Here is a 25,238-nt window from a genome sequence, read left to right as displayed (position 1 = left end):
ATTGCAAAGTTTGCAAATAATAAATAGATACAAATGCTATACTTACTCATGATATACTTCTGCCAGGTAAGCCTACTTTGCAGTTGCTCGCCTCGTTGGGGCAGGAAGTCCATATAAGGCTCGGGGCTGGAGCCAGCGGGCTGCAAGATATCTCCCCTCAATAACCACTCCCCTCACCTCTCCCTGCCGTCTGCCACAAAGTAGAAATCATTTCAAATTCCTTATATTAAACCAGATGGCACAGTTGTATTATTATTCATTTTTTTTTATTGACGGAGAGCCAGGGGCACACTCAGACATAATTTACAAACAAAGAATTTGTGTTTAGTGAGTGTGCCAGATCGGAGGCAGTAGGGATGACTTGGGATGTTCTCTTGATAAGTGTGTGAATTGGACAATTTTCCTGTCAAAATGTAACGAGTACTTTTGGGTGTCAAGAAAAATGTATGGCGTAAAACATACATCATTTTCTTTACTAATGTAGTGAAGTAAAAGTTGCCAAAAATATAAATAGTAAAGTAATGTACAGATACCACAAAAAACTACTTAATTTGTATTTTAAAGTATTTTTACTTAAGTACTTTACACCATTGCCCAAATGCCTTCACACCATTATATTAGCATACTTTATATACTGTTACACATGCACTTAACTTATGTATGGAATACTATGTGATAAGGCCATGAAACCTGAGTTTTTTTTGTTTTTTTTTTGCACATGTACAGTGCATTAACAGATGCATGCGCCATATATTTATGTGGTGGACACTTAATACGGTCACATGATATTGTTGTGGTATGTCACAAAATCGTGTTACGACCACACATCAATATTAATTTTAGCTATCAATATTTTCCTCAGTCTTGCTAACTGGATGGTCTCTTCAGAAGGTGTAAAAGGTACAGCCAAATGGTTACTTGCATTGTAGCAATATCAGAAAAAGATAGTGTCAATATAAATAAAATATACAGTATGTACAAGAACAATATCAATAATGATATCAGTGATAGATGAGAGTTATATGTATGCAATCCGGGGTAAAGTGGCTGAACAGTGAGATAAACAAAAAAATAGTAGCAGCAACATATGGTGTGTGTGTTAGGAGAGAGTCATGTGAATAGAGACACTGCAGATAGTGCTGATGACTGGTCCGTCCAAACCACGCATGAACAAGCTAATCTATTCGGAGAGCCTGTTTCTGTCCTGTCCTTGACTTTGGTGCAGGGCATGTGATGTCCATAGCCTCTTCGTCGGAAAACTCCCTGATCTTGTCAAAAAGATAGTTTGTCTAGCTGTGTCCAGTCCAGGTGGTGCTTTTAAGGGCAAATCATTTATGGGAGGAAGGATGTTAGCGTTGCGCAGCAGCTGAAACCTGGTCCTGACAGTCCGAACGCTCCTTGGCAACGACACCAGGCTCCAGAGCATTGAAGCTGTAAAAGAGGGAATATCAACAAAAAATCAGAAGACATTACAACCCTGCACAACATCAATTCACCTCCCCAGTTTACCTGAAGTGCTGGTACTGCTTGATCTGTGGCAGCGGCCTGAAGTACAGAGTCAGGTGTTGTTGCTAGCCATAGCTTTCCACCAGCACCGTACCATCCTCCAGTCCAACCAGCTGTGTGATGTTGACCTCTGTCACAGTGCCGTCCTTCACAACATCAGCAATCTCAGATAAAGTGTTCACTCTGGTCTTTCTGAATGGCTGCTTGATGAGGCCGAAGCAGCAGTCGGGGGGAAAACTTGGTCTGGCCTGTGATCAGGAAGTGAAGGTCCAGATTGTAGTGGAGCTTGGGCATGGTCCACCAGGCACAAACTTGTTCTTGTTTTGGCCACTGCAGTTATCACAAAACAGGTCCACACGAATTTTCCCAACTCCGTAGTTGGTGAGGAAATGGTGCATGTAGTTGATGACTGCGCTGCTGCCTTTGCTTGCTTGTGCTAGCTTTCTTTTTGATGACTGTATGACTGGTGGATTATGATGATGAGTGATTGATGCTGAAAGACAGATTCCAGATACAAATATTTTAGCATTATTATACAATAGTTGCGAAATTTTGAGATAACATCCACTACACACAGTTCATACAGGTAAACGGTAGCTACTGTAGCTTGCCAGCCATCTAATGTCAGCTGGCTAGCTAACAGCAAGCTTTAACTAGCAATACAAACCAATTGTCATAGCTAGCTGAAGTTAACCAATAGGTTCAATGTTAGCTAGTTAGCTAGCTAACAGGCTATAACTAGCAATGCAAAATGGCATTCTGTGAAAATATAATTAACGTTACACACACCTCGTACACACAAGTTAATGTTAGCTAGCAAGCCAGCCACCTAACCTCCGCTAATGTTAGCTAGCTAACAGCAAGCTTTAACTTTGGATATTTTGTTTAGACATGTCACGTTAACGTTAGCTAGCTAATGAATGAACTATAATCCCAATCCATAGAGTAACGTTACTAGCAATACAAACCGATTGGAATAGCAAGCTAAAGTTAACCAAATAACGTTAGGTTTAATGTTATTAGTTAGCAAGCAAGCCATTGATCTCCAGCTGGCTAGCTAACAGCAAGCTTTAGCTTGCAATGAAAACAACTTTCTGACAAAATTAGAAACGTATAATATCTGAATCTGTTGTTAGATTCTTACCTGTATACATGGATGAAAGCTTTACGGGAGACTGCAACCCCTTTTATAAGACATCCTGTGTTGTTTCCGTTTAGTTTGCACAGGTTGTTTGGCCCGTTGTGTTCCGCTGATTTCAAAACATGTTATTTTCAGAGTGAGAGAGAGTCAGCATTCGTCGTCCAGAAAGTAGTCCATCGCAACCTTTTCATAGTGACCTTTGTCGATAATGCCTGATAAATTCAGGGCAACAATGTTATTGAGAGCAGTAGCAACATATTTGCAGTTCTCCATGGCTAACAGTATCTTTTTTTTTAAAATGCAGTAGAAAGGATTTATCTACGCATTACGAGCAGCTCATTTTATAGACACAAGATGCAACACTGCAGACCAATCCAAACTCATCTCTCGGCATGTCCAGCTCACTGATTATCTCAGCCAATCATCGCTAGCAGGAAGGTTGCTGCTTTTTCTCTGTGGCTAAGCCAACTAGGCTCGTAATTTAACAAATTTATTCATATTTACAGATGACATACAAGTTTGATATTAAGGCACATAAAAGTTCACATGTTCGAGAAGGCATTTCTGCCAAAAAACGCATTTTGATTTTAATATTTTTTTTAAAAGTATGTTCAAAAGGCTCTCCTGTGAAGTCATGACTTGCGTCCTGAATCGGGACACAAATGGTTAAAAAAATTAATAGAGACACATACATATTGGTTGTCGACGACACAACTGTCAGTGTCCATGCTAGCTGGGCAAACAACAAATGTAGATTTACTGATGCTAGCATTAGATGTGCTGCTTCCACAAGTCAGTAAATCTACATTTGTTGTTCGCCCAGCTAGCATGGACACTGGCAGTTGTGAATCTGATGCAGCCGAAGAGCTACTGCCCCCTTACCCGGAAAAGCACTGAACAACAGACAGGGACGTTGGGCCATTTAACCTTTATTTAACTAAGCAAGTCAGTTAAGAACAAATTCTTATTTTCAATGACGGCCTAGGAACAGTTAACTGCCTGTTCAGGAGTTTTTTGAGCGAGAATTAAGACGACTTTCGAGTAGTAAGACATGTATAAAGGCAACAGATACCATTTAATAAGAAGGGGCTAGAAGCGTCTTGTATTGTGTGCTACCGAGTGACTAGGACAGGCAAGCCCCATGCTATTGTGGAGGACTTAATTCTTCCTACTGCCGCAGATATGGCTGGGACAATGCTGGGGGAAAAGGCCCAAAAAACTACACAGACAATGTCTTCATCAAACAACACTGTTTCCCAACGCATCAGTGACATGGAAGGAGATGTTTTGAAATAATTACTACTTCGCATAAAAGCCAGTGAAATCTATGCGTCACAGCTGGATGAGTCAACAGACTTGGCTGGCCTGGCACAGCTCTTGGTATACAGTTGAAGTCGGAAGTTTACATACACCTTGGCCAAATAACTTTAAACTCAGTTTTTCACAATTCCTGACATTTAATCCTAGTAAACATTCTCTATCTTATGTCAGTTAGGATCACCACTTTAAATGAAGAATGTGAAATGCCAGAATAATAGTGGAGAGATTGATTTATTTCAGCTTTTATTTCTTTCATCACATTCCCAGTGGGGAATGTTAGTTAGTATTTGTTAGCATTGCCTTTAAATTGTTTAACTTGGGTCAAACATTTCGGGTAGCCTTCCACAAGTTTCCCACAATAAGTTGGGTGAATTTTGGCCCATTCCTCCTGACAGAGCTGGTGTAACTGAGTCAGGTTTGTAGACCTCCTTGCTCGCACACGCTTTTTCAGTTCTGCCCACAACTTTTCTATGGGATTGAGATCAGGGCTTTGTGATGGCCACTCCAATACCTTGACTTTGTTGTCCTTAAGCCATTTTTCCACAAATTTGGAAGTATGCTTGTGGTCATTATCCATTTGAAAGACCCATTTGCAACCAAGCTTTAACTTCCTAACTGATGTCTTGAGATGTTGCTTCAATATATCCACATAATTTTCCTTTCCTCATGATGCCATCTATTTTGTGAAGTGCACCAGTCCCTCCTGCAGCAAGCAAAGGTGTTCTTCGGCTCTTGCAAGCCTCCCCCTTTTTCCTCGAAACATAACAATGGTTATTATGGCCAAACAGTTCTATTTTTGTTTAATCAGAACAGAGGACATTTCTCCAAAAAGCGGTTTTGGAGCAGTGGCTTCTTCCTTGCTGAGCGGCCTTTCAGGTTATGTCGATATAGGACTTGTTTGACTGTGGATATAGATACTTTTATACCTGTTTCCTCCAGCATCTTCACAAGCTCCTTTGCTGTTGTTCAGGGATTGATTTGCACGTTTTGCACCAAAGTACGTTCATCTCTAGGAGACATAACGCGTCTCCTTCCTGTGCGGTATGACGGCTGCGTGGTCCCATGGTGTTTATACTAAACTTCTGACCCACTGGAATTATGATACAGTGAATTATAAGTGAAATAATCAGTGTGTAAACAATTGTTGTAAAAAATAACTTGTGTCATGCACAAAGTAGATGTCCTAGCTTACTTGCCAAAACTATAGTTTGTTAACAAGAAATTTGTGGAGTGAAATTTGTAGAATGACTCTGACCTAGGTGTATGTAAACTTCTGACTTCAACTCTATGTCCATTACGTTTATGGGGGGTCAATTAACAAAGACATCCTCTTCTGCAAACCACTGGAAACCATTACAACAGGAGAGGATATTTTTAAAGTACTGGACAGCTTTGTGACATCAAATGGACTTTGGTGCTCAAGATGTGTTGGTATCTGTATTGATGGCGCAAAAGCCATGACAGGGAGATATAGTGTGGTGGTAACGCGCTTGCAAGCATTTGCTCCCGATACCACTTGGGTACACTGCAGCATCCACCGAGAGGCTCTTGCTGCCAAGGGAATGCCTGACCGCTTGAAAAACATTTTTTTACACTACAGTGAAAGTGGTTAACTTTGTTAAAGCAAGGCCCCTGAACTCTCAGTATTTTCTGCACTATGCATTGGAATGGGCAGCGACCATGTAATGCTTTTACAACATACAGAAGTGCGCTGGTTATCAAGGTGCAAAGTATTGACACATTTTTTTTAATTGAGAGACGAGCTTAAAGTTTTCTTTACTGACCATAATTTTCACTTGTCTGACCGCTCGCATGTTGATCAATTTTTCACACAACTGGCCTATCTGGGTGATATTTTTTCTCACCTGAATGATCTGAATCTAGGATTACAGGGACTCTCCACAACTATATTCAATGTGCAGGACAAGTTGTAGCTTTTCTCTGTCTGCATTAACAAGGACAACACACTGGTTTTTCCATCATTGTATGATTTTTTTGTGTGCAAATGAACTCAAACCAAAGTTGTTGATTATTATTTGTGCCCTTGTCCTATATATTTGTGCCCTTGTCCTCTTTGTCACTTCCCATGAGCCGGGTTGTGACAAAGACTCACACTCATTCTTATGTTTAATAAATGTATCGTATAGTGTGCGTGTGTGTGTGTGTGTGGCAGGCTTACAGTGATGGCAAAAAACAACATTTGAGAGTGCGCTGACCCTGGTGCTAAGGGGGTATGCAGCTGGAGGTTGAATGTTTGAAGGGGTACGGGACTATAAAAAGTTTGGGAAACACTGGATAAGATAGTAGCTGGGAGCTTGCGCAGTCTGATACTTGTGAAATTTCTTTATGACAGTTTGCAGTGGAACATAGAATTGCATGTACTTTCAAAAAAATTGGCGGTGCACTGCGAGCTACTGGTAGCTCGTGATCAACCTGTTGGAGACCCCTGAGCTAGGCTAACTACAGTATCTTACTGGCTAGATAGAGCATAACTACATTGCTGGCCAGCTAACGTTAATTAAGTGTAAATGTGAGGAGTACAGGGGCGTCTTCATTATGTTTATTCTGTTGAGAAAAAAAGGTTCTTAAACCTAATGAAACGGGGAAGGACTTTCCTGCATTTGTCCAATAGAAACTCTCGTTTTAGTTTTGCAACTGTTTGGCTAATGATTACACCCCTGGTGTTCTTGGTTGGTGAAGTGTACTTTTGATAATTGACTTATTCAAGTACGCGATCTACTCACCGTCAAACCACTCCCCCAAACCACTTCCTCTCACGTCGTGACCTAGGGCTGAATGATGTTCTATGATCAGCCGTAGAGCGCCCTCTTCAGGCAACCATTATAATTGGCAGATAATATCAGTTCACCGGTTTATTGGTCAGGCTCTACTGGTTTGGTCTGGTTCAATCGTTTGATTCCCCTCTCATAGGTCCCTGCACCGGGCGCAAGCGCCACAACTCCCGCCCCTCGTCCAGTAACTCGGAGGAGGAGGGAAAGAGCGGCACACGAAGAGGGAGGCAGGCGGTCAAGATGAGGCCTAGGAAACTGTTTAAACCCAGTGAGAACGACATTTAATATATATATATATTCTTTCAACAATATATGGTTTTCATGTTCACATAATTGGAGAACCAGTTCTCACTTCATAAAATAGCCCTTTATTCAACTAATTTCTCTTTCATTCAATTCTTTCCCTCCACTTCAGCAGCCAAGCCCAACCTCCACGCTCAGGCCCAGGCATGGGAGGAACAGAGCAGCTCTGACGAAGAGGAGGAAGAGGAGAAGAAAGGAAATGGAACAAAGGACAGGGCCTCGCTGGCAACCACGAAAATATATCACCACATCCAGAGCAGCAAGAGCGCTCGTGACACAGGTACAGCCATAGATTTGAATAGATGCATTTCTATGGGTACGGCGATCTACAAAACCTTAGGACAAACAGCTCCACCTGCCCCCATGGTTTTCCAGAACAAGCTCTAGGTCTCACAAAAGGCACTGCTTTTGAATTCATAGTTATAGTAATGATTAGTCAAACCAACAGCTATATTTATCTTCAAGGTGCAATATTCAAAAATCGCACTGCCATTTCCTGGTTGCTAAAATTCTAATAGTTTGTCTAATTTCAGTTTGTGACAAAACAAGCAAGTATAGATAATCATTGTAGCATCTAAATCACTGAAATATATATTTTCAATAACCAAAAATATTGTATTTTCATGTGTTTGAAACTGGTGTACGAAACCGAAAGTAAAAGACACAAAAACTAAACTTAAGAATGGGAAGCATAGAAATGGAGCACGTAGAACAGATATACTGCTTCTTAGACTGGCTTTCAATTAGAATGACAGGTCTATAACTCAGATTTCTAAGTGAATTTGATCAGGTCGCCCAAAGAGTTACATATTGCAGCTTTAACTCTGAGCAGTTTGCAGAAGGATGCACTTGCACATCCAGTAGATATGTGTGTGAGATGGGGTGGGTGCTATTGTTAGCATACTATTCCTCTTTATATGTTTGTTCATGACTGCATGTGTGTGTATTCGTAACTGTATATGCCTACATTTGTGTGTTGTCCCTAGTCATGGACGTTTCTCCGGAGGGGGACCTGAGCCGGGTGGTGTCGTCCCACATGGTGACGTCATCCAGCTGGGAGGCCGACGTGGAGGCCGAGGTGGAGGGTGAGCTGGGTCGCTCCCCTCACAACATGGGCAACATGTGTCGCCAGTTCAGCTCCGAGCTCCAGAGGAAATTCCAGGTTGCACCCATAGAAAATAGAATGCTTTTTTAACTTCCCGCTTTACTGCTATGGGTACACTCAATATGGCTGCTGGTCCACCCATCACTGACCCATTGACTTCAATGGGAAGGATATCTATGTATTTGGTTGGACACAAACTCACAGGAGGATATGTTTCTAAACGTTTTTACATTAATGTGGATACTACTATGATTACGGATAGTCCTGAATGATTTGTGAATAATAATGAGTGAGAAAGTTACAGATGCACAAATATCACCTCCAAGACATTGATGATAATGCCCTTTTAGTGTAAGAACTGTTTGTTGGGAGGGAGTTGTGGCATCAGCATGCAGTAAATTAATTAATAGATCGATAAGAAATAGAATTATAAACCTTTCTGCCAATAACAGCACATTTTCAGTTTTCCACCCACTCTCAGACAGTCCTAGCAACATTTTAGCTTGAGAAATTGCTCTTTGCTAAGAAGTTGTTTTTCTTTCTTTTTGACCATCTTATTTGAAAACAATCACAGTAAGGTACTTAATTTGTACCCAGAAATTATAAAAGAAAATGGAAACGACTACATTGGACCCTCTAAAGGATCACATTTGGGATCTAGCTAAGGAATAATTTTAACAAAATGTTTTACCAATATGTTTTTGGGCTTTTAAATGTTTTATTTTATTTAACTAGGCAAGTCAGTTAAGAACAAATTCTTATTTACACTGACGGCCTACCAAAAGGAAAAAGGCCTCCTGTGGGGACGGAGGCTGGGATAAAATATATATATATATATATATATATATATATATATATATATATATATATATATTAGACAAAACACAACACTACATAAAGAGAGACCTAAGACAACAACATAGCATGGCAACAACACTTGACAACACAGCTAATTTCTGGAGGTGGAAATTGTGTCAGCATCATTTTATTTTAATTCATTTTGGATGAGAAAGTCCTTTTAATAAGTCACCGGAACTGAGCTTCTCAGACCTTCTACACAAAATATTATCCAGGGTGGACCACGGGCCCCCAAAACAAGGTGAGGAGGGACAAGGTGATGCCCCGGTGTAGCTCCCCTGCAAAAGTTCCGTAGGCCTTTAAAGGGGAAATCCAGGATTTTACAATTTAATGTTAGATTATTCCTTACCTTGAAAGTAGTCTCTGAGCCAGGAGAAACTGTAATCCAGCCACTACAATCTTCAGCTAACTTTAGCCACCACTAGCTAACAATCAATGGAAGTGAATGGGGCATGTGTTCAGTTGTTGAAATTTCCTGGCCTTTTCAAATTCTCCATATTTGGTTTGATGTCACTTAAAGGTGATTTGGCCTTTGTGAATAGGATTTTGTATTCTATGGGAGACCCTAAATATGTTCTACTTACCTCTGTTATGTGCGTCAGAATCGCTCCAGACGTATGGAGCTGTACACCAAGCAGTCTCTGAAGACCGTCCAGCAGCACGTCTCTTCCATCAGCATGAGAGTTCAAAACTACAGGTCAGTTAGTGTACACTAAATAGTGAACTGGCAACAGCAGGGTTGCTGACATCAATATCTCAGGTGCCACTGACTGCCTATGTAACCTTGAGCAAGGCACTTTTAACCCTTTACCTGCCCCAGGGGCGCTGCTCTGCGGCTGACCCTGTGCTGCTCCCAGCCTGTTGTGTGTGTGGTGGGGCTGGGTACTGTGACAGCAAAAATTACCAAATGTCCATTGTCTGTATAATCGACCAATAAAGATTGCATTGTGTAGTATACAAGAATATGTCAATTTCTGACAAATTGTGGACATGTAATCTCTCTTGGTCTCCTCAATATCTCTCCCCTTCCTCCTCCCCCTGTCTGTGTGTGTAGGTCTCAGAAGCTGGAACAGGTCAGGAGTGTTCTGCTGAAGGAGATCAACAACTTGGAGGAGGACGAATCCACTCTAAAGAACATGGAGAAGGAACTTACTGTAGGATTACTTACATTACATTGACATTGTAGTCATTTAGCAGACGCTCAGTTGGTCGCATGTATGTGGTGGAAACTGACCAGGGCCCTTATAATATGGATATATGAGTTCCTTTTAAAATGGTAAATCAACCTAGCACAACGAATTTAACATTGTTAAACTCCTACATTAACCGTATTTAATAGTAAGAGGCCTCCCTGACAATGCAGTATACCGGTATTCCAACCCTTTCAGGTTTGGATTGTCTATGGGAAATCCTCCCATGCTTTAGTTGACTGTATGTTGATTTAATCAGTGTTATCAGTTCACTTCTCTCTCCTTAGACATACTGGAGGAAGCAGTCTGTGGCTTTCCATTCCTACCAGGAGAAAGAGACTAGAAGGTGTGTGTGTTTTTCTGCCACATTCAAGGAGTGAAAAGTCCCAGGTGGGAAAATGTTGTTGCCCCCCCCCCGCTCAAACGGACACACTGCAAAGATTGCAATTTAGCCTCTAGTCCTCCCCTGCTCCATTACAAAAGGACCACATAACACATTGTATCTTTTTTTTAAACCTGGTGGAAATTAACTGTGACCAAAAATACAAGTATCTCTGTTGTGAATGAGGCCGGATCTCTGTCTCAAAAGAACTGAGTTATTTGTTTCTCCGGGATGTGGTCATAGCATGACTATTCACATGACTGTTTAGAACTAAAGAAAAGTATCTCAAACTGGGTCAAAGTTCTTAAAAATTGTGCTAATTGCAATTTTCTACGTTGTAGAATAATAGTGAAGACATCGAAACTATGAATAACACATATGGAATCATGTAGTAACCAAAAAAAGTGTTAAACAAATAAAAATATATTTTATATTTGAGATTCTTCGAAGTAGCCACCCTTTGCCTTGATGACAGCTTTACACACACTTGTCATTCTCTCAACCAGCTTCACCTGGAATACTTTTCCAACCGTCTTGAAGGAGTTCTCACATATGCTGAGGACTTTTTGGCTGCTTTTCCTTCACTCTGCGGTCCAACTCAATTGGGTTGAGGTCGGGTGATTGTGGAGGCCAGGTCATCTGATGTCACACTCCATCACTCTCCTTCTTGATCAAATAGCCCTTACACAGTATGGAGGTGTGTTGAGTCATTGTCCTGTTGATAAACAAATGATAGTTCCACTAAGCGCAAACCAGATGAGATGGCGTATCGCTGCAGAATGCTGTGGTAGTGGTGCTCATTAAGTTTGCCTTGAATTCTAAATAAATCAGTGTCACCAGCAAAGCACCATCATACCTCCCACTCCATGCTTCACAGTGGGAACAACACATGCGGAGATCATCCGTCACCTACTTTGTGTCTCACAAAGACATGGAGGTTGGAACCAAAAATCTCAAATTTGGACTCATCAGACCAAAGGACAGATTTTCACAGGTCTAATGTCCATTGCTCGTGTTTCTTGGCCCAAGCAAGTCTCTTCTTATTGATGTCCTTTAGTAGTGGTTTCTTTGCAGCAATTTGACCATGAAGGTCTTATTCAAGCAGTCTCCTCTGAACAGTTGATGTTGAGATGTGTCTGTTACTTGAACTCTGTGAAGCATTTATTTGGGCTGCAATCTGAGGTACAATTAACTCTAATGAACTTATCCTCAGCAGCTCTCATGTGGCGGTCCTCATGAGAGACAGTTTCATCATAGCACTTGATGGTTTTAGTGACTGCACTTGAAGAAACTTTCAAAGTTCTTGAAATTTTCCAGATTGACTGATCTTCATGTCTTAAAATGATGGACTGCTGTTCTTGCCATATTATGGACTTGGTCTTTTACCAAATAGGGCTGTCTTCTGTATACCACCCCTACCTTGTCACAGTGCAACTGATTGGCTCAAATGCATTAAGAAGGAAAGAAATTCCACAAATAACTTTTAACAAGGCATTCCAGGAGACTACCTCATGAAGCTGGTTGAGAGAATGCCAAGAAAGCTGTCATCAAGGCAAGAAAAATATATATATTCTGAATATATTTTGATTTGTTTAACACTTTTGGTTACTACATTATTCCATATGTGTTATTTCATAATTTTGATATAATTTTGTATTTATTATACAATGTAGAAAATAGTAAAAAATAAAGAAAAACCCTGGAATGAGTAGGTGTGTCTACACTTTTGACTGGTACTGTATAAGTGTGTATATACAGTTGAAGTCAGAAGTTTACATACACCTTACCCAAATACATTTAAACTCAGTTTCACAATTCCTGACATTTAATCCTATTAAGAATTTCCTGTCTTAGGTCAGTTAGGATCACCACTTTATTTTAAGAATGTGAAATGTCAGAATAATAGTAGAGAGAATGATTTATTTTAGCTTTTATTTCTTTCATCACATTCCCAGTGGGTCAGAAGTTTACATACACTCAATTAGTATTTGGTAGCATTGCCTTTAAATTGTTTAACTTGGGTCAAACATTTCAGGGAGCTTTCCACAAGCTTCGCACAATAAGTTGGGTGAATTTTGGCTCATTCCTCCTGACAGAGCTGGTGTAGCTGAGTCAGGTTTGTAGGCCTCCTTGCTCGCACATGCTTTTTCAGTTCTGCCCACAATTTGTCTATGGGATTGAGGTCAGGGATTTGTGATGGCTACTCCAATACCTTGACTTTGTTGTCCTTAAGCCGTTTTTCCACAACTTTGGAAGTATGCTTGGGGTCATTGTCCATTTGGAAGACCCATTTGCGACCAAGCTTTAACTTCCTGACTGATGTCTTGAGATGTTGCTTCAATATATCCACCAAAATGTTCCTTTCCTCATGATGCCATCTATTTTGTGAAGTGCACCAGTCCCTCCAGCAGCAAAGCACCCCCACAACATGATGCTGCCACCCCCGTGCTTCACGGTTGGGATGGTGTTCTTCAGCTTGCAAGCGTTCCCCTTTTCCTCTAAACATAACATTGGTCATTATAGCCAAACAGTTCTATTTTTGTTTCATCAGACCAGAGGACATTTCTTCAAAATGTCCGATCTTAGTCCCCATGTGTAGTTGCAAACCGTAGTCTGGCTTAGTCACCCTCCTGCACTACCTGTTCACCCATGACTGCATGGCCAAGCATGACTCCAACACCATCATTAAGTTTGCTGACGACAACAGTGGTAGGCCTGATCACAGACAAAGATGAGACAGCCTATAGGGAAGAGGTCAGAGACCTGGCAGTGTGGTGCCAGGACAACAACCTCTCCCTCAATGTGAGCAAGACTAAAGGAGCTGATCGTGGACTATAGGAAAAGGAGGGTGGAACAGGCCCCCATTAACATCGACAGGGCTGAAGTGGAGCCAGAACAGGCCCCCATTAACATCGACAGGGCTGAAGTGGAGCGGGTCAAGAGTTTCAAATTCCTTGGTGTCCACATCACCAATGAACTATCATGGTCCAAACAAACCAAGACAGTTGTGAAGAGGGCACGACAACACCTTTTCCCCCTCAGGAGACTGAAAGATTTAGCATGGGTCCCCAGATCGTCAAAAGGTTCTACAGCTGGACCATCAGGAACATCCTGACCGGTTGCATCATCGCCTGGTATGGCAACTGCACAGCATCTAACCGTAACGCGCTACAGAGGGTAGAGCGTACGGCCCAGAACATCACTGGGGCCATGCTTCCTGACATCCAGGACTTACATACTAGGCAGTGTCAGAGGAAGGCCCCAAAAATTGTCAGACTCCAGTCACCCAAGTCATAGACTTTTCTCTGCTACTGTACGACAAGCGGTACCGGAGCGCCAAGTCTAGGTTCAAATGGCTCCTTAACAGCTTCTACCCCCAAGCCATAAGACTGCTGCTGAACAATTAATCAAATGGCCACCCGAACATTTACATTGACCCCCCCCCCCCCCCCCTTTTGTTTTTACACTGCTGCTACTCTGTTTATTATCTATCCATAGTCACTTTACAAATGACCTCGACTAACCTTTACCCCCTGTATATAGCCTTTTTTTAAACTTTAGTTTATTCAGTAAATATTTTCTTAACTCTTTTTCTTGAACTGCATTATTGGTTAAGGTCTTGTAAATAAGCATTTCCCGGTGAGGTTGTTGTATTCGGTGCATGTGACATGATTTACTAGTTTGATGGTTGTAACAATCGCCCCATATTATCAAACTTATTTCATTTCAAACTTTACAGTTCTCTAGTATAGGCTACTTTTCGTAATGAACGATATCAGCAAAATTCCTGCAATAAGTGATCGGTATGGTCAGTGTCAATAATTTTCAGTTTATTGTCCTAGTTCTAACCTGACTTCTCTACTTTAAACAATGCAACACCACTGTGAGGTCATGTCCCTGATACATTCATGTGCCTCATTGTTTTTTATTATTTATGAACAACTGGTGTTTTTTTATTTACAATACAACAAAAACACACAAATGTGATAGTGGTAAAGGTTTAGTATTTTTATATTTCATTTTATCCTCCCTCTCTCTCCCGCTCGCACGCTCTCTCTCACCCATGGCTCATTTGCTCTTTCATGTGCTCTTCTTCACCTTTTCGTTCTTTGCCCTCCTCAGACTGCAGAGCCTCAAGAGTACCTTCCAAACCGATGTGTGTCACAGCCTGGAGTACGAGGAGAGGATCTTCACCTCTCAGGTGTGGATCATCCAAACTTTAGCGCTAGACTTCATCTACACTGTAGCCTCCCGCTTCATATAAACTGTAGCCCACTATGTTGATCATAAACACAACAATTCCATACAGCACAAGTACAGAGAATAGGGAAAGAGGAACAGCCGACCCACGAAATCTAAAGTACATGTCACCTTATGTTTTGATCAACATGCATTCCTTATGTCTCACAGGCGTACCTGTTACAATGTTGTTTTTTACCAGAAACTCAGCTCATCTGAGCTCAGTTTTAAGCAATAGGATTTCAGTCCTGTGTTGTGCAGTATGGCATTATGCTTATCCCCATTTTCTCTGCCGTGTGCCACTGTGAAGAGTTCAAACCTTAACAAGTATTTGTTGTCACCCACTGTTTTCAGATGTGCCTGATGAGGAAAGACATGAAATCAGTTCAGGACAGACTCTTCAAGGAAATGGTGAGTGGAAATGACAGTTGTGACTAGGCAAGGCACTAAAAAACAATTAGACCCATGTCTCTTTCCACCGCACGGCATTAAATCCCCCTAAAAAAAATCTGTCAGTTTAAAGCTAGAGATATGTTTTTTTTGTAATGGATGCATCTCAGTTCACAACACGTTTGTCAGACCATGAGACATCCCGAAAATTGTCTGTAGTGTCCGAACAGGTTCGGCCCACAAACTATTATGACCCCTATGGAAAGATGAGGCTCTTATGACCCCCACAAGAGTCTTGGGACTCGTCTGAAGTCGGTACAGCTGATATGCCAACTTCTGTCTGTAGCGTCCAAACAGTTTGGGTTACACACTAATATGACCCCTCTGTGGAAAGGTGAGACTCTCACGAACACGTCGATTGTTTTGCTCTAGGATGCCCACAGGCCTCACAAGACTCGTCTGAAGGTTACCGGCACCAGTTGAAAAAATGAATGAAAGAAAATCTGGAGACTGTTTAGTGCCACAAATAAGGGGTTAAATACATGTAAAAAATAAAATAAATTATATATATACACTTCAGAACAAACTTCCTTCAGATTTTTGGGGGGGACAATCTGTTATTCAATCCGTTTGTATGGGCTAATAGCAGTAAGGCCAAAAATATATTTTTTTATATACTTCTAGGGATCTTAAAATTAAAAATCAATTAGCTAAATTATGTCCTTCAATTACATATAGTTTAGTAGAACCCCCCCAGCTTAGATTTATGGGATATTAAAGAGGTCCCTCTTTTGAAAGTCCTACTCAAAAGTGCTACCTTTATTAGCGCAGACTGAGACTGCATCCCCTGAGGTGTTGCAAGTGTATTTGAGGGCTGTGTTTGTGTGTCTCTCCTCAGCAAGACGAGGAGATAATGAGTGTGAGGAGAGGACTACAGGCTCTTTTCCTGCCAGAGGGACCAAGATTTTAAACCCAAATCAAGTACCTCTGCACATTTATAAGATATGTTTGTGTTCTGTGAAGTTTGCCCGTCATTCTACGTTAGCTGTAATCAAATTTAATATATTAAGCATAAGTTAAATAAATATATATACATGCCTTATTTAAAAAATTATCAAATATCAGATCATTTTTGTATTTTTGCAGTGATGTTTGACACTAATAACTTTTTATAGTTTTAACTGTCTCTCCATAAGAGTAGTATTTTCAATATAAATAATGCATTTCTGTGAACATTGTTTGAATGGCATTTTATCTGTACAAGGTTGCCTGCTATTTGTTTGCTGTTAAGGTTGCCTAAGTTTATTAAACTTTTTAAAACAAAAATGTGTATTCAGAGAAACCATAATGTACCTTACTTGGCATGGAAAGATGAAAGCAGTATGTCAACATGGACAAATATCAATTTCAGAATCAGCATTTATGCTTTACAGTGCATTTGGAAAGTAATCAGACCCCTTGACTTTTTCCAAATTTCATTACGTTACAGCCTTATTCTAAAATGGATTAAATAAATTTAAAAAGTCCTCAATCTACACACAATCGCCCATAATGACAAAGCAAAAACTTGTTTTTAGAATTTTTTGCACATTACAAATAAAAAGCAGATACCTCATTTACATAAGCACTAAGACTCTTTGCTATGAGACTCAAAATTGAGCTCAGGTGCATCCTGTTTCTATTGATCATCCTTGAGACGTTTCTACAACTTGATTGGAGTCCAATTGTTGTAAATTCAATTGATTGGACATTATTTGTAAAGGCACACACCTGTCTATATAAGGTTCCACAGTTGGGAGTGCATGTCAGAGCAAAATCCAAGCCACGAGCTCAAATTAATTGTCCGTAGATCTCCGAGGCAAGATTGTGTCGAGGCACAGATCTGGGGAAGGGTACAAAAAAAATTATGCTGCATTGAAGGTCCCCAAGAACACAGTGGCCTCCATCATTCTTAAATGGAAAATGTTTGGAACCACCAAGACTTCCTAGAGCTGGCCGCCCGGCCAAACTGAGCGGGGGAGAAGGGCCTTGGTTCAGGGAGGTGACCAACAACCCAATGGTCACTCGGACAAAGCTCCAGAGTTCCTCTGTGGAGATGGAAGAACCTTCCAGAAGGACAATCATTTCTGCAGCACTCCCAACAAATCAGTCCTTCATGGTAGTAGACTGGCCAGACGGTAAAAGACATGACAGCCCACTTGGAATTTGCCAAAAATGCACTTAAAGTACTCTCAGACCATGAGAAACAAGATTCTCTGGTCTGATGAAACCAAGATTGCCGATTTTCACGTCTGGAGGAAACCTTGCACCATCCCTACGTCGAAGCATGGTGGCGGCAGCTTCATGCTGTGGGGATGTTTTTCAGCGGCAGGGACTTGGAGACTAGTCAGGATTGAGGGAAAGATTAACAGAGCAGAGCACAGAGAGATACTTGATGAAAACCTGCACCAGAGTGCTCAGGACCTCAGACTGGGGCGTAAGTTCACCTTCCAACATGACAACGACCCTAAGCACACAGCCAAGACAACACAGGAGTGGCTTCGGGACAGTCTCCGAATGTCCTTGAGTGGCCAGCCAGAGCCTGGACTTGAACTTTATCAAACATCTCTAGAGAGACCTGAAAATAGCTGTGCAGCGAGCCTCCCCTTCTAACCTGACAGAGCTTGAGAAGATCTGCAGAGAAGTGGATAAACTACCCAAATACAACTGCCAAGCTTGTAACGTCATATCCAAGAAGACGCAAGGCTGTAATTGTTGCCAAAGGTGCTTCAACAAAGTACTGAGTAAAGGGTCTGAATACTTATGTAAATGTGATATTTCCGTTGTTTTTATACATTTTCAAACATGTCTAAAAACCTGTTTTTGCTTTGTCACTGAGGTATTGTGTGTAGATTGATGAGGGAAAACAAACATTTAATCAATTTTAGAATAAGGCTGTAACAATGTGGAAAAATTCAAGTGGTCTGAATACTTTCCGAATGCGCTGTATGTTAGGGCTCACCAAACCTGTTCCTGGAGAGCTACCCTCCTGTAGGTTTTCGCTCCAACCACAGTTGTAACTAACCTGATTCAGCTTATGGGTCTTTCTATAAACTAGGGTACCAGTGAGCATTTCTTGTAGTGAACATCTGTTTGGAGCTGTTAAAGTCATTAATAATAATTAGCCTTTTTTTTCACGTGAATACATTTAGGATATAAAAGGGGGGACATAGATACATTCAACATAATGAGTTGAATCACCCATGTTTAAACCCTTTCTCATGCTTGGAGTCTTCATAAAACTCTACCTTTCTTTCCTTAGATTTATGATACTGCTGTTTGTCATATCATATACTAAGCATTTATCAATTTAATTTACACATTGAATTTGATCCTGTAAAATTCCTGAATATTGCTGTTGGACTCTTGTATGGAGATCTCGGAAGTGCACTAACCTTGTAATGTCTCCCTATGTTACGGTGTGACAACAGTTTATGGGCACACATATCCCAAATAATGTATGGATTGCAAAATCTAATGCTTCTAACAGAAAGACCAACTTTAACCAGATGAATCAAATAATGCATAATAGTTGTTTGATGCGCATTAGATGTCTAGCTATTTAGTTACGTGGGTAAAGGATTTTCTGAATGACAGTCAAGAGCAGGTGTGATACTGCACACGATTGAACAGCAACCAAAGTGCGGGAATTAATGTTGATCTGGAGAATTAACAAAACATTTGTCTGTTACGGTAGTCAAGATAATTAGCCTATGTCGTGGACAACATTGTCAAGATTCCTGAGGTAAGATTACGGTTCATGTAAATTTAGATTTTGTTTTCCAAATTAAAATGGAGCAATCGGAACATGAAAACAGCTTTATTCATTTTGAATTGAAATATTAAAGGCTTGTTTTTTGTTTTTCTGTATAAAACCCCAAAAACAACTTGATATTTAGATTTTCACATGGGTGGGGTTAAATGTGGAATACATGTCATTGGTTAAGTGCACAGCCAACACTTTCTGTCCTTTCAAAGTAGGAGTTGACCCTTCTAACTCCATTCTATGAATCTATTAATTAATTGAGCTACAGTGCCAAAATAAGGTATGATTTCTTCATTTCTGCGTAAGATTTAGTGTGACTGCTGTTACAGTAAATGGTTAGCTGACTGGTATATCCTAGGTATCTAACTAACCATTGCTAATCTTGTTCAATGATAAATATATCCTTTCACTGTTTACAGCAGGTCTTCAGCTACTCAGAACTGTCTGATCAGCCTGATAGGGTGCGTCCAGCTTGCACCTGTGCAAATCCGTGTGTATAGAAATGGAATGAAAAATCCAACCAATGCCTCAAGTCGTGCAGTAGGTCCACCACATACCCGGAGGATTGTCCTGTCCAGGATCAGCCCCTACCCCTAGACACTTGTGGAGATCTGAGAGGATTGGACAGGTGTCAGCAATACCGCTAAAATTCCACCAAGCCTTTTAGAGGGTACGGTGCAGCTCTCACCATGTTACCACCCATCAATCCCTCTCAGATCTCCACAAGTGTCTAGACTCTGGGCAGTAGGGGCTAGGGGTTGTTTCTGGGAAGGCCATGAGTATTATGGTAGTGCGATCAGTCAGTCTGGCACGGTATAACATTGTTAAAGGGGCAGTGCAGTTAAAAAGGTGATTTTCCAGTTTTTTTAATGATATTTCCACACACACTATGAGGTAGGGCCAGGTTGATATTAGGATCGCAATGTTTTTCCATGGCAGTAGTAAAATAAATAAATGTGACTCTGGATGACAACATAATGATGTTTGTTTCCAACATTAGGGCTATTTTCCTAAAGAAGTTAAATTCGCTAAGTGTTTTGTTTCCTTGCCACGATACTGGTATCGTTCCGGCCCTACTATAAGGTCAAAATAACACTGAAATTGAGAAAATTATAATGTTCAGGTGGTATGGAATTTTTGGCCCACATGGTGTCACAACAATGTGATCTGGTTATAATAGACCAATGACTGTTCATCTGGGTAAGGGGGTGGGCTCTAGACCATCCTATCAGCCAATCAGGGCTGTGTATGTAAATATCTTAAATGTGTTTCCTAATGCGCACATGATCAGACTGAGCATTTCAAGGGCCAAAGGAGTCTCAGGGAAATTACTCATATGTTTTGATAATTTATTTTCATTAAATAAACAGTGATTTATTAGACATACAGTGATGATTTAAAAAATAAAATAACAAAGACTGCATGGCTGTCAAATACTTACTTCCTCTGTCCTTGGGAAAATGTAAATTGCATATCAAATCAAATTGCATGTGTCACATGCGCTGAATACAACAGGTGTACAGTGAAATGCTTATTTACAAAGCCCTTAACTTCTTATGGCTGCAGGGGCAGTATTGAGTAGCTTGGATGAAAAGGTGCCCAGAGTAAACTGCCTGCTCCTCAGTCCTAGTTGCTAATATATATATATATATATATATATATATATATATATATATATATATATATATATATATATATATATATATACACTGCTCCAAAAAATAAAGGGAACACTAAAATAACATCCTAGATCTGAATGAATGAAATATTCTTATTAAATACTTTTTTCTTTACATAGTTGAATGTGCTGACAACAATCACACTAAAATTATCAATGGAAATCAAATGTATCAACCCATGGAGGTCTGGATTTGAAGTCACACAAAATTAAAGTGGAAAACCACACTACAGGCTGATCCAACTTTGATGTAATGTCCTTAAAGCAAGTCAAAATGAGGCTCAGTAGTGTGTATGACCTCCCTACAACGCCTGGGCATGCTCCTGATGAGGTGGCGGATGGTCTCCTGAGGGATCTCCTCCCAGACCTGGACTAAAGCATCCGTCAACTCCTGGACAGTCTGTGGTGGTGGATGGAGCGAGACATGATGTCCCAGATGTGCTCAATTGGATTCAGGTCTGGGGAACGGGCGGGCCAGTCCATAGCATCAATGCCTTCCTCTTGCAGGAACTGATGACACACTCCAGCCACATAAGGTCCAGCATTGTCTTGCATTAGGAGGAATCCAGGGCCAACCGCACCAGCATATGGTCTCACAAGGGGTCTGAGGATCTCATCTCAGTACCTAATGGCAATCAGGCTACCTCTGGCGAGCACGTGGAGGGCTGTGCGGCCCCCAAAAAAATGCCACCCCACACCATGACTGACCCACCGCCAAACCGGTCATGCTGGAGGATGTTGCAGGCAGCAGAACGTTCTCCACGGCGTCTCCAGACTCTGTCACGTGCTCAGTGTGAACCTGCTTTCATCTGTGAAGAGCACAGGGCGCCAGTGGCGAATTTGCCAATCTTGGTGTTCTCTGGCAAATGCCAATGTCCTGCACGGTGTTGGGCTGTAAGCACAACCCCCACCTGTGGACGTCAGGCCCTCTACCACCCTCATGGAGTCTGCTCAAACGGTCAGAAACAGACACATGCACATTTGTGGCCTGCTGGAGGTCATTTTACAGGGCTCTGGCAGTGCTCCTCCTGCTCCTCCTTGCACAAAGGCGGAGGTAGCGATCCTGCTGCTGGGTTGTTGCCCTCCTACGGCCTCCTCTACGTCTCCTGATGTACTGGCCTGTCTCCTGGTAGCGCCTCCATGCTCTGGACACTACGCTGACAGACACAGCAAATCTTCTTGCCACAGCTCGCATTGATGTCCCATCCTGGATGAGCTGCACTACCTGAGCCACTTGTGTGGGTTGTAGACTCCGTCTCATGCTACCACTAGAGTGAAAGCACTGCCAGCATTCAAAAGTGACCAAAACATCAGCCAGGAAGCATAGGAACTGAGAAGTGGTCTGTGGTCACCACCTGCAGAACCACTCCTTTATTGGGGGTGTCTTGCTCATTGCCTATAATTTCCACCTGTTGTCTATTCCATTTGCACAACAGCATGTGAAATGTATTGTCAATCAGTGTTGCTTCCTAAGTGGACAGTTTGATTTCACAGAAGTGTGATTGACTTGGAGTTACATTGTGTTGTTTAAGTGTTCCCTTTATTTGTTTGAGCAGTGTATATATATATATATATATATATTATTAGTATATTTGGATAGAAAACACTGAAGTTTCTAAAACTGTTTGAATGATGTCTGTGAGTATAACAGAACTTATAAGGCAGGCAAAAACCTGAGAAAAAAATCCAACCAGGAAGTGGGAAATTGAGGTTGGTCGATTTTCAACTCAGCCCCTATTGAAGTTAGTGGGATATTGGTAATCTTGCACTTCCCAAGGCTTCCACTAGATGTCAACGTCTTTAGAAACTTGTTTGAGGCTTCTACTGTGAAGTGGGGCCGAATGAGAGTGGATTAAGTCAGAGGTCTGCCAGCAGTCACACGCTGGTCACACGCATTTCACATGAGAGGTATCTCCCATTCCTTTGCTTTTCTGAAGAGAGAGGAATTCTCCGGTTGGAATATTATTGAAGATTTATGTTAAAAACATCCTAAAGATTGATTCCATACATCGTTTGACAGGTTTCTACGGTCTGTAACGGAACTTTTTGGACATTGTCTGCAACTAGTGAACGCGCTTCGTGAGTTTTGATGTTTACCAAACGCGCTAACAAAAGTAGCTATTTGGACATAATCGAATAAATCAAACATTTGTGGGCCTGGGATTCCTGGGAGTGCATTCTGATGAAGATCAAAGGTAAGTGAATATTTATAATGTTATTTCTGACTTCTGTTGACTCCAACATGGCGGATATGTATTTGTTCTCTGAGCGCTGTTCTCAGATTATAGCATGGTTTTCTTTTTTTAAATCTGACACAGCGGTTGCATTAAGGAGAAGTATATCTTTAATTCCATGTAGAACACTTGTATTTTCATCAACATTTATGATGAGTATTTCTGTAAATTGTTGTTGCGCTCTGCAAATTCACCCGATGTTTTTGGAACTACTGAACATAACGCGCCCAATGTATACTGAGATTTTTTGATATAAATATGAACTTTACCGAACAAAACACACATGTATTGTGTAACATGAAGTCCCATGAGTGTCATCTGATGAAGATCAAAAGGTTAGTGATTAATTTTATCTCTATTTGTGCTTTTTGTGACTCCTCTCTTTGGCTGGAAAAATGGCTGTTTTTTGTGGCTTGGCTCTGACCTAACATAATAATTTGTGGTGCTTTCGCTGTAAAGCCAATGTGAAATCGGACACTTGTGGGATTAACAACAAGATTACCTTTAAAATGGTATAAAATACTTGTATGCTTGAGGAATTTTATTATGAGATCTGTTGTTTTGAATTTGGCGCCCTGCACTTTCACTGGCTGTTGTCATATCGATCCCGTTAACGGGATTGCAGCCCTAAGAAGTTTAACCAACAATTCCGTGTTAAGAAAATATATATTTTTAAATGAGATAAGGATAACAAATTATTAAAGAATAGCAGTAAATAACAATAGTGGGGCTATATACAGAGTCAATGTGCAGGGGCTTTCTTTTTTGTACGTGCTTTCCGTTCGTCCCATTTATTTTCCAGCGATTGAATGTTAGCTAGCAGGACGGAAGGCAAGGGCAGATTAGCCACTCGTCACTTGCTCCTCACAAGGCACTGATCGCTCTCTGCGAAATCTGTTTCCTTCTCCTACGAATAACGGGGATCTGGGCCTGGTCGGGTTTCTGTATTATATCCCTCCCGTCCGACTCATTGAAAAACACTTCGTCCAGTTTGAGGTGAGCAATCGCAGTTCCGATGTCCAGAAGCTCTTTTCGGTCATAAGAGACGGTAGCAGCGACATTATGTACAAAACAAGTTACGAGCAATGCAAAAAATAGCATTGTTGGTTGTTGGTTAAGACGGTTAATAAGACGGCAGCCTTCCCTCCAGCGCAATCACATTTCATTGATTCGTCGCATCCGTTGTCAACCCATTGGATGAGATGGTCAGCAGTCCTTCCACGCTCACCTTCTTATCCAATGGTTTGAGACAGTCGAGGGTAGAGGACGTGAGGAATCAAGGAAATGCAATTGAGATTCTCCCCTTGTTTCGCCCATTCCTCACCTCCCTCTCACAGCACATTGGGGGAGAGGAGTGAAGGTTCCTCCCCATAGGCTACAATGCACTTTCAAGGCGAGACAAGCAGTGGAGGAAACAAGGACAAAGGAAGCAATAATTTGACAGCTAGTTTTCAAACACACACACAATGCTTGAAGGGTTTACTGATTATAATGATTTCATTATTGTCAATGATTTGACAGAACCCATTGTATATGATAATCAACTACTAAAACATAAAAATGCTGTTCTTTTTAATTCTTCAGGAATGTTTAGCATGGCTATAAATGAGAGAAGTTGACTAAAGCACAAAAAGAGCTGGCAACTAGGCATGACAAAGAAACGTTCAGTGTCCATGTTTCTTGTGACATGTAGATGTTTTGTTGTTGCTAGGTGAAGTTATGGTTTTATTGTGCCTACCTAGACATTTATTCCTGTAACTACCCGTGAAGCTGCAAGAAAACCGTATATCAAACCATTGACATTTTTACCCTGATGTCACATATTGGCCCTTATCAACTCGGTAATTATTAGGGTTGGAGCGAAAACCTACAGGACGGTAGCTCTCCAGGAAAAGGCTTGGAGAGCCCTGCTGTATATTATCTCATATTGCCTGTCAGACCCATGAATCTCACATTCACTCTGCTTACTACAGTATCTTGCTACTTTCTGAGCAATACAAAGGGGAAGGCTGGATTGAGGCTTTTACCTGTTCAGCTACCTAGCAATCCATTTATTAATACTTTAAAAAAAATGGTGATTACCAAAAATAAGATGCATACATTTTTTTGAAGACCTTGTATTTTGAAGACAAGTAGTGCTTACAAAGGTTCTCTCTTGAGTGAAAACATTGACAGTCCGGTTCAGATTGACATATACAGTTGGTACGAAATTCACCCACGGCCGACCACACAGTCCCCCCCCCCCCCCCCCTCCCCCCCATCCTCCTCAAGTGACACGTTATTAAAAAAAAAAAA

General features: G+C 41.1%; 1 protein-coding gene and 1 long non-coding RNA gene across 2 annotated transcripts in view; one reads left to right on the top strand and one right to left on the bottom strand.

Annotated features, from left to right (window-relative positions):
- LOC139417272 (synaptonemal complex protein 2-like) overlaps positions 1 to 16,327 on the top strand; it is a 30,141-nt gene extending 13,814 nt beyond the window's left edge. The window contains exons 10-18 of the mRNA XM_071166530.1: positions 6,899 to 7,027; positions 7,175 to 7,342; positions 8,049 to 8,224; positions 9,628 to 9,722; positions 10,080 to 10,179; positions 10,503 to 10,561; positions 14,720 to 14,798; positions 15,191 to 15,247; positions 16,125 to 16,327. Coding sequence (XP_071022631.1) covers positions 6,899 to 7,027; positions 7,175 to 7,342; positions 8,049 to 8,224; positions 9,628 to 9,722; positions 10,080 to 10,179; positions 10,503 to 10,561; positions 14,720 to 14,798; positions 15,191 to 15,247; positions 16,125 to 16,196 — 935 coding nt within the window. The 3' untranslated portion in view covers positions 16,197 to 16,327. The remainder of the gene's footprint in view (positions 1 to 6,898; positions 7,028 to 7,174; positions 7,343 to 8,048; positions 8,225 to 9,627; positions 9,723 to 10,079; positions 10,180 to 10,502; positions 10,562 to 14,719; positions 14,799 to 15,190; positions 15,248 to 16,124) is intronic.
- Positions 60 to 3,018, bottom strand: LOC139417271 (uncharacterized). Its single transcript, XR_011635172.1, has 3 exons — positions 2,651 to 3,018; positions 1,510 to 1,999; positions 60 to 1,431 (listed from the first exon to the last, which is right to left on the bottom strand). It is a non-coding gene; the product is annotated as an uncharacterized lncRNA (long non-coding RNA).
- Positions 16,328 to 25,238: the final 8,911 nt, after the last annotated feature.

Source organism: Oncorhynchus clarkii, chromosome 9 (genome assembly GCF_045791955.1).
Source record: "Oncorhynchus clarkii lewisi isolate Uvic-CL-2024 chromosome 9, UVic_Ocla_1.0, whole genome shotgun sequence".
In the NCBI taxonomy this organism is placed as follows: domain Eukaryota; kingdom Metazoa; phylum Chordata; class Actinopteri; order Salmoniformes; family Salmonidae; genus Oncorhynchus; species Oncorhynchus clarkii.
The sequence above is the reverse complement of the archived record's forward strand: the minus strand, read 5'-3'. Positions and strand labels throughout refer to the sequence as shown.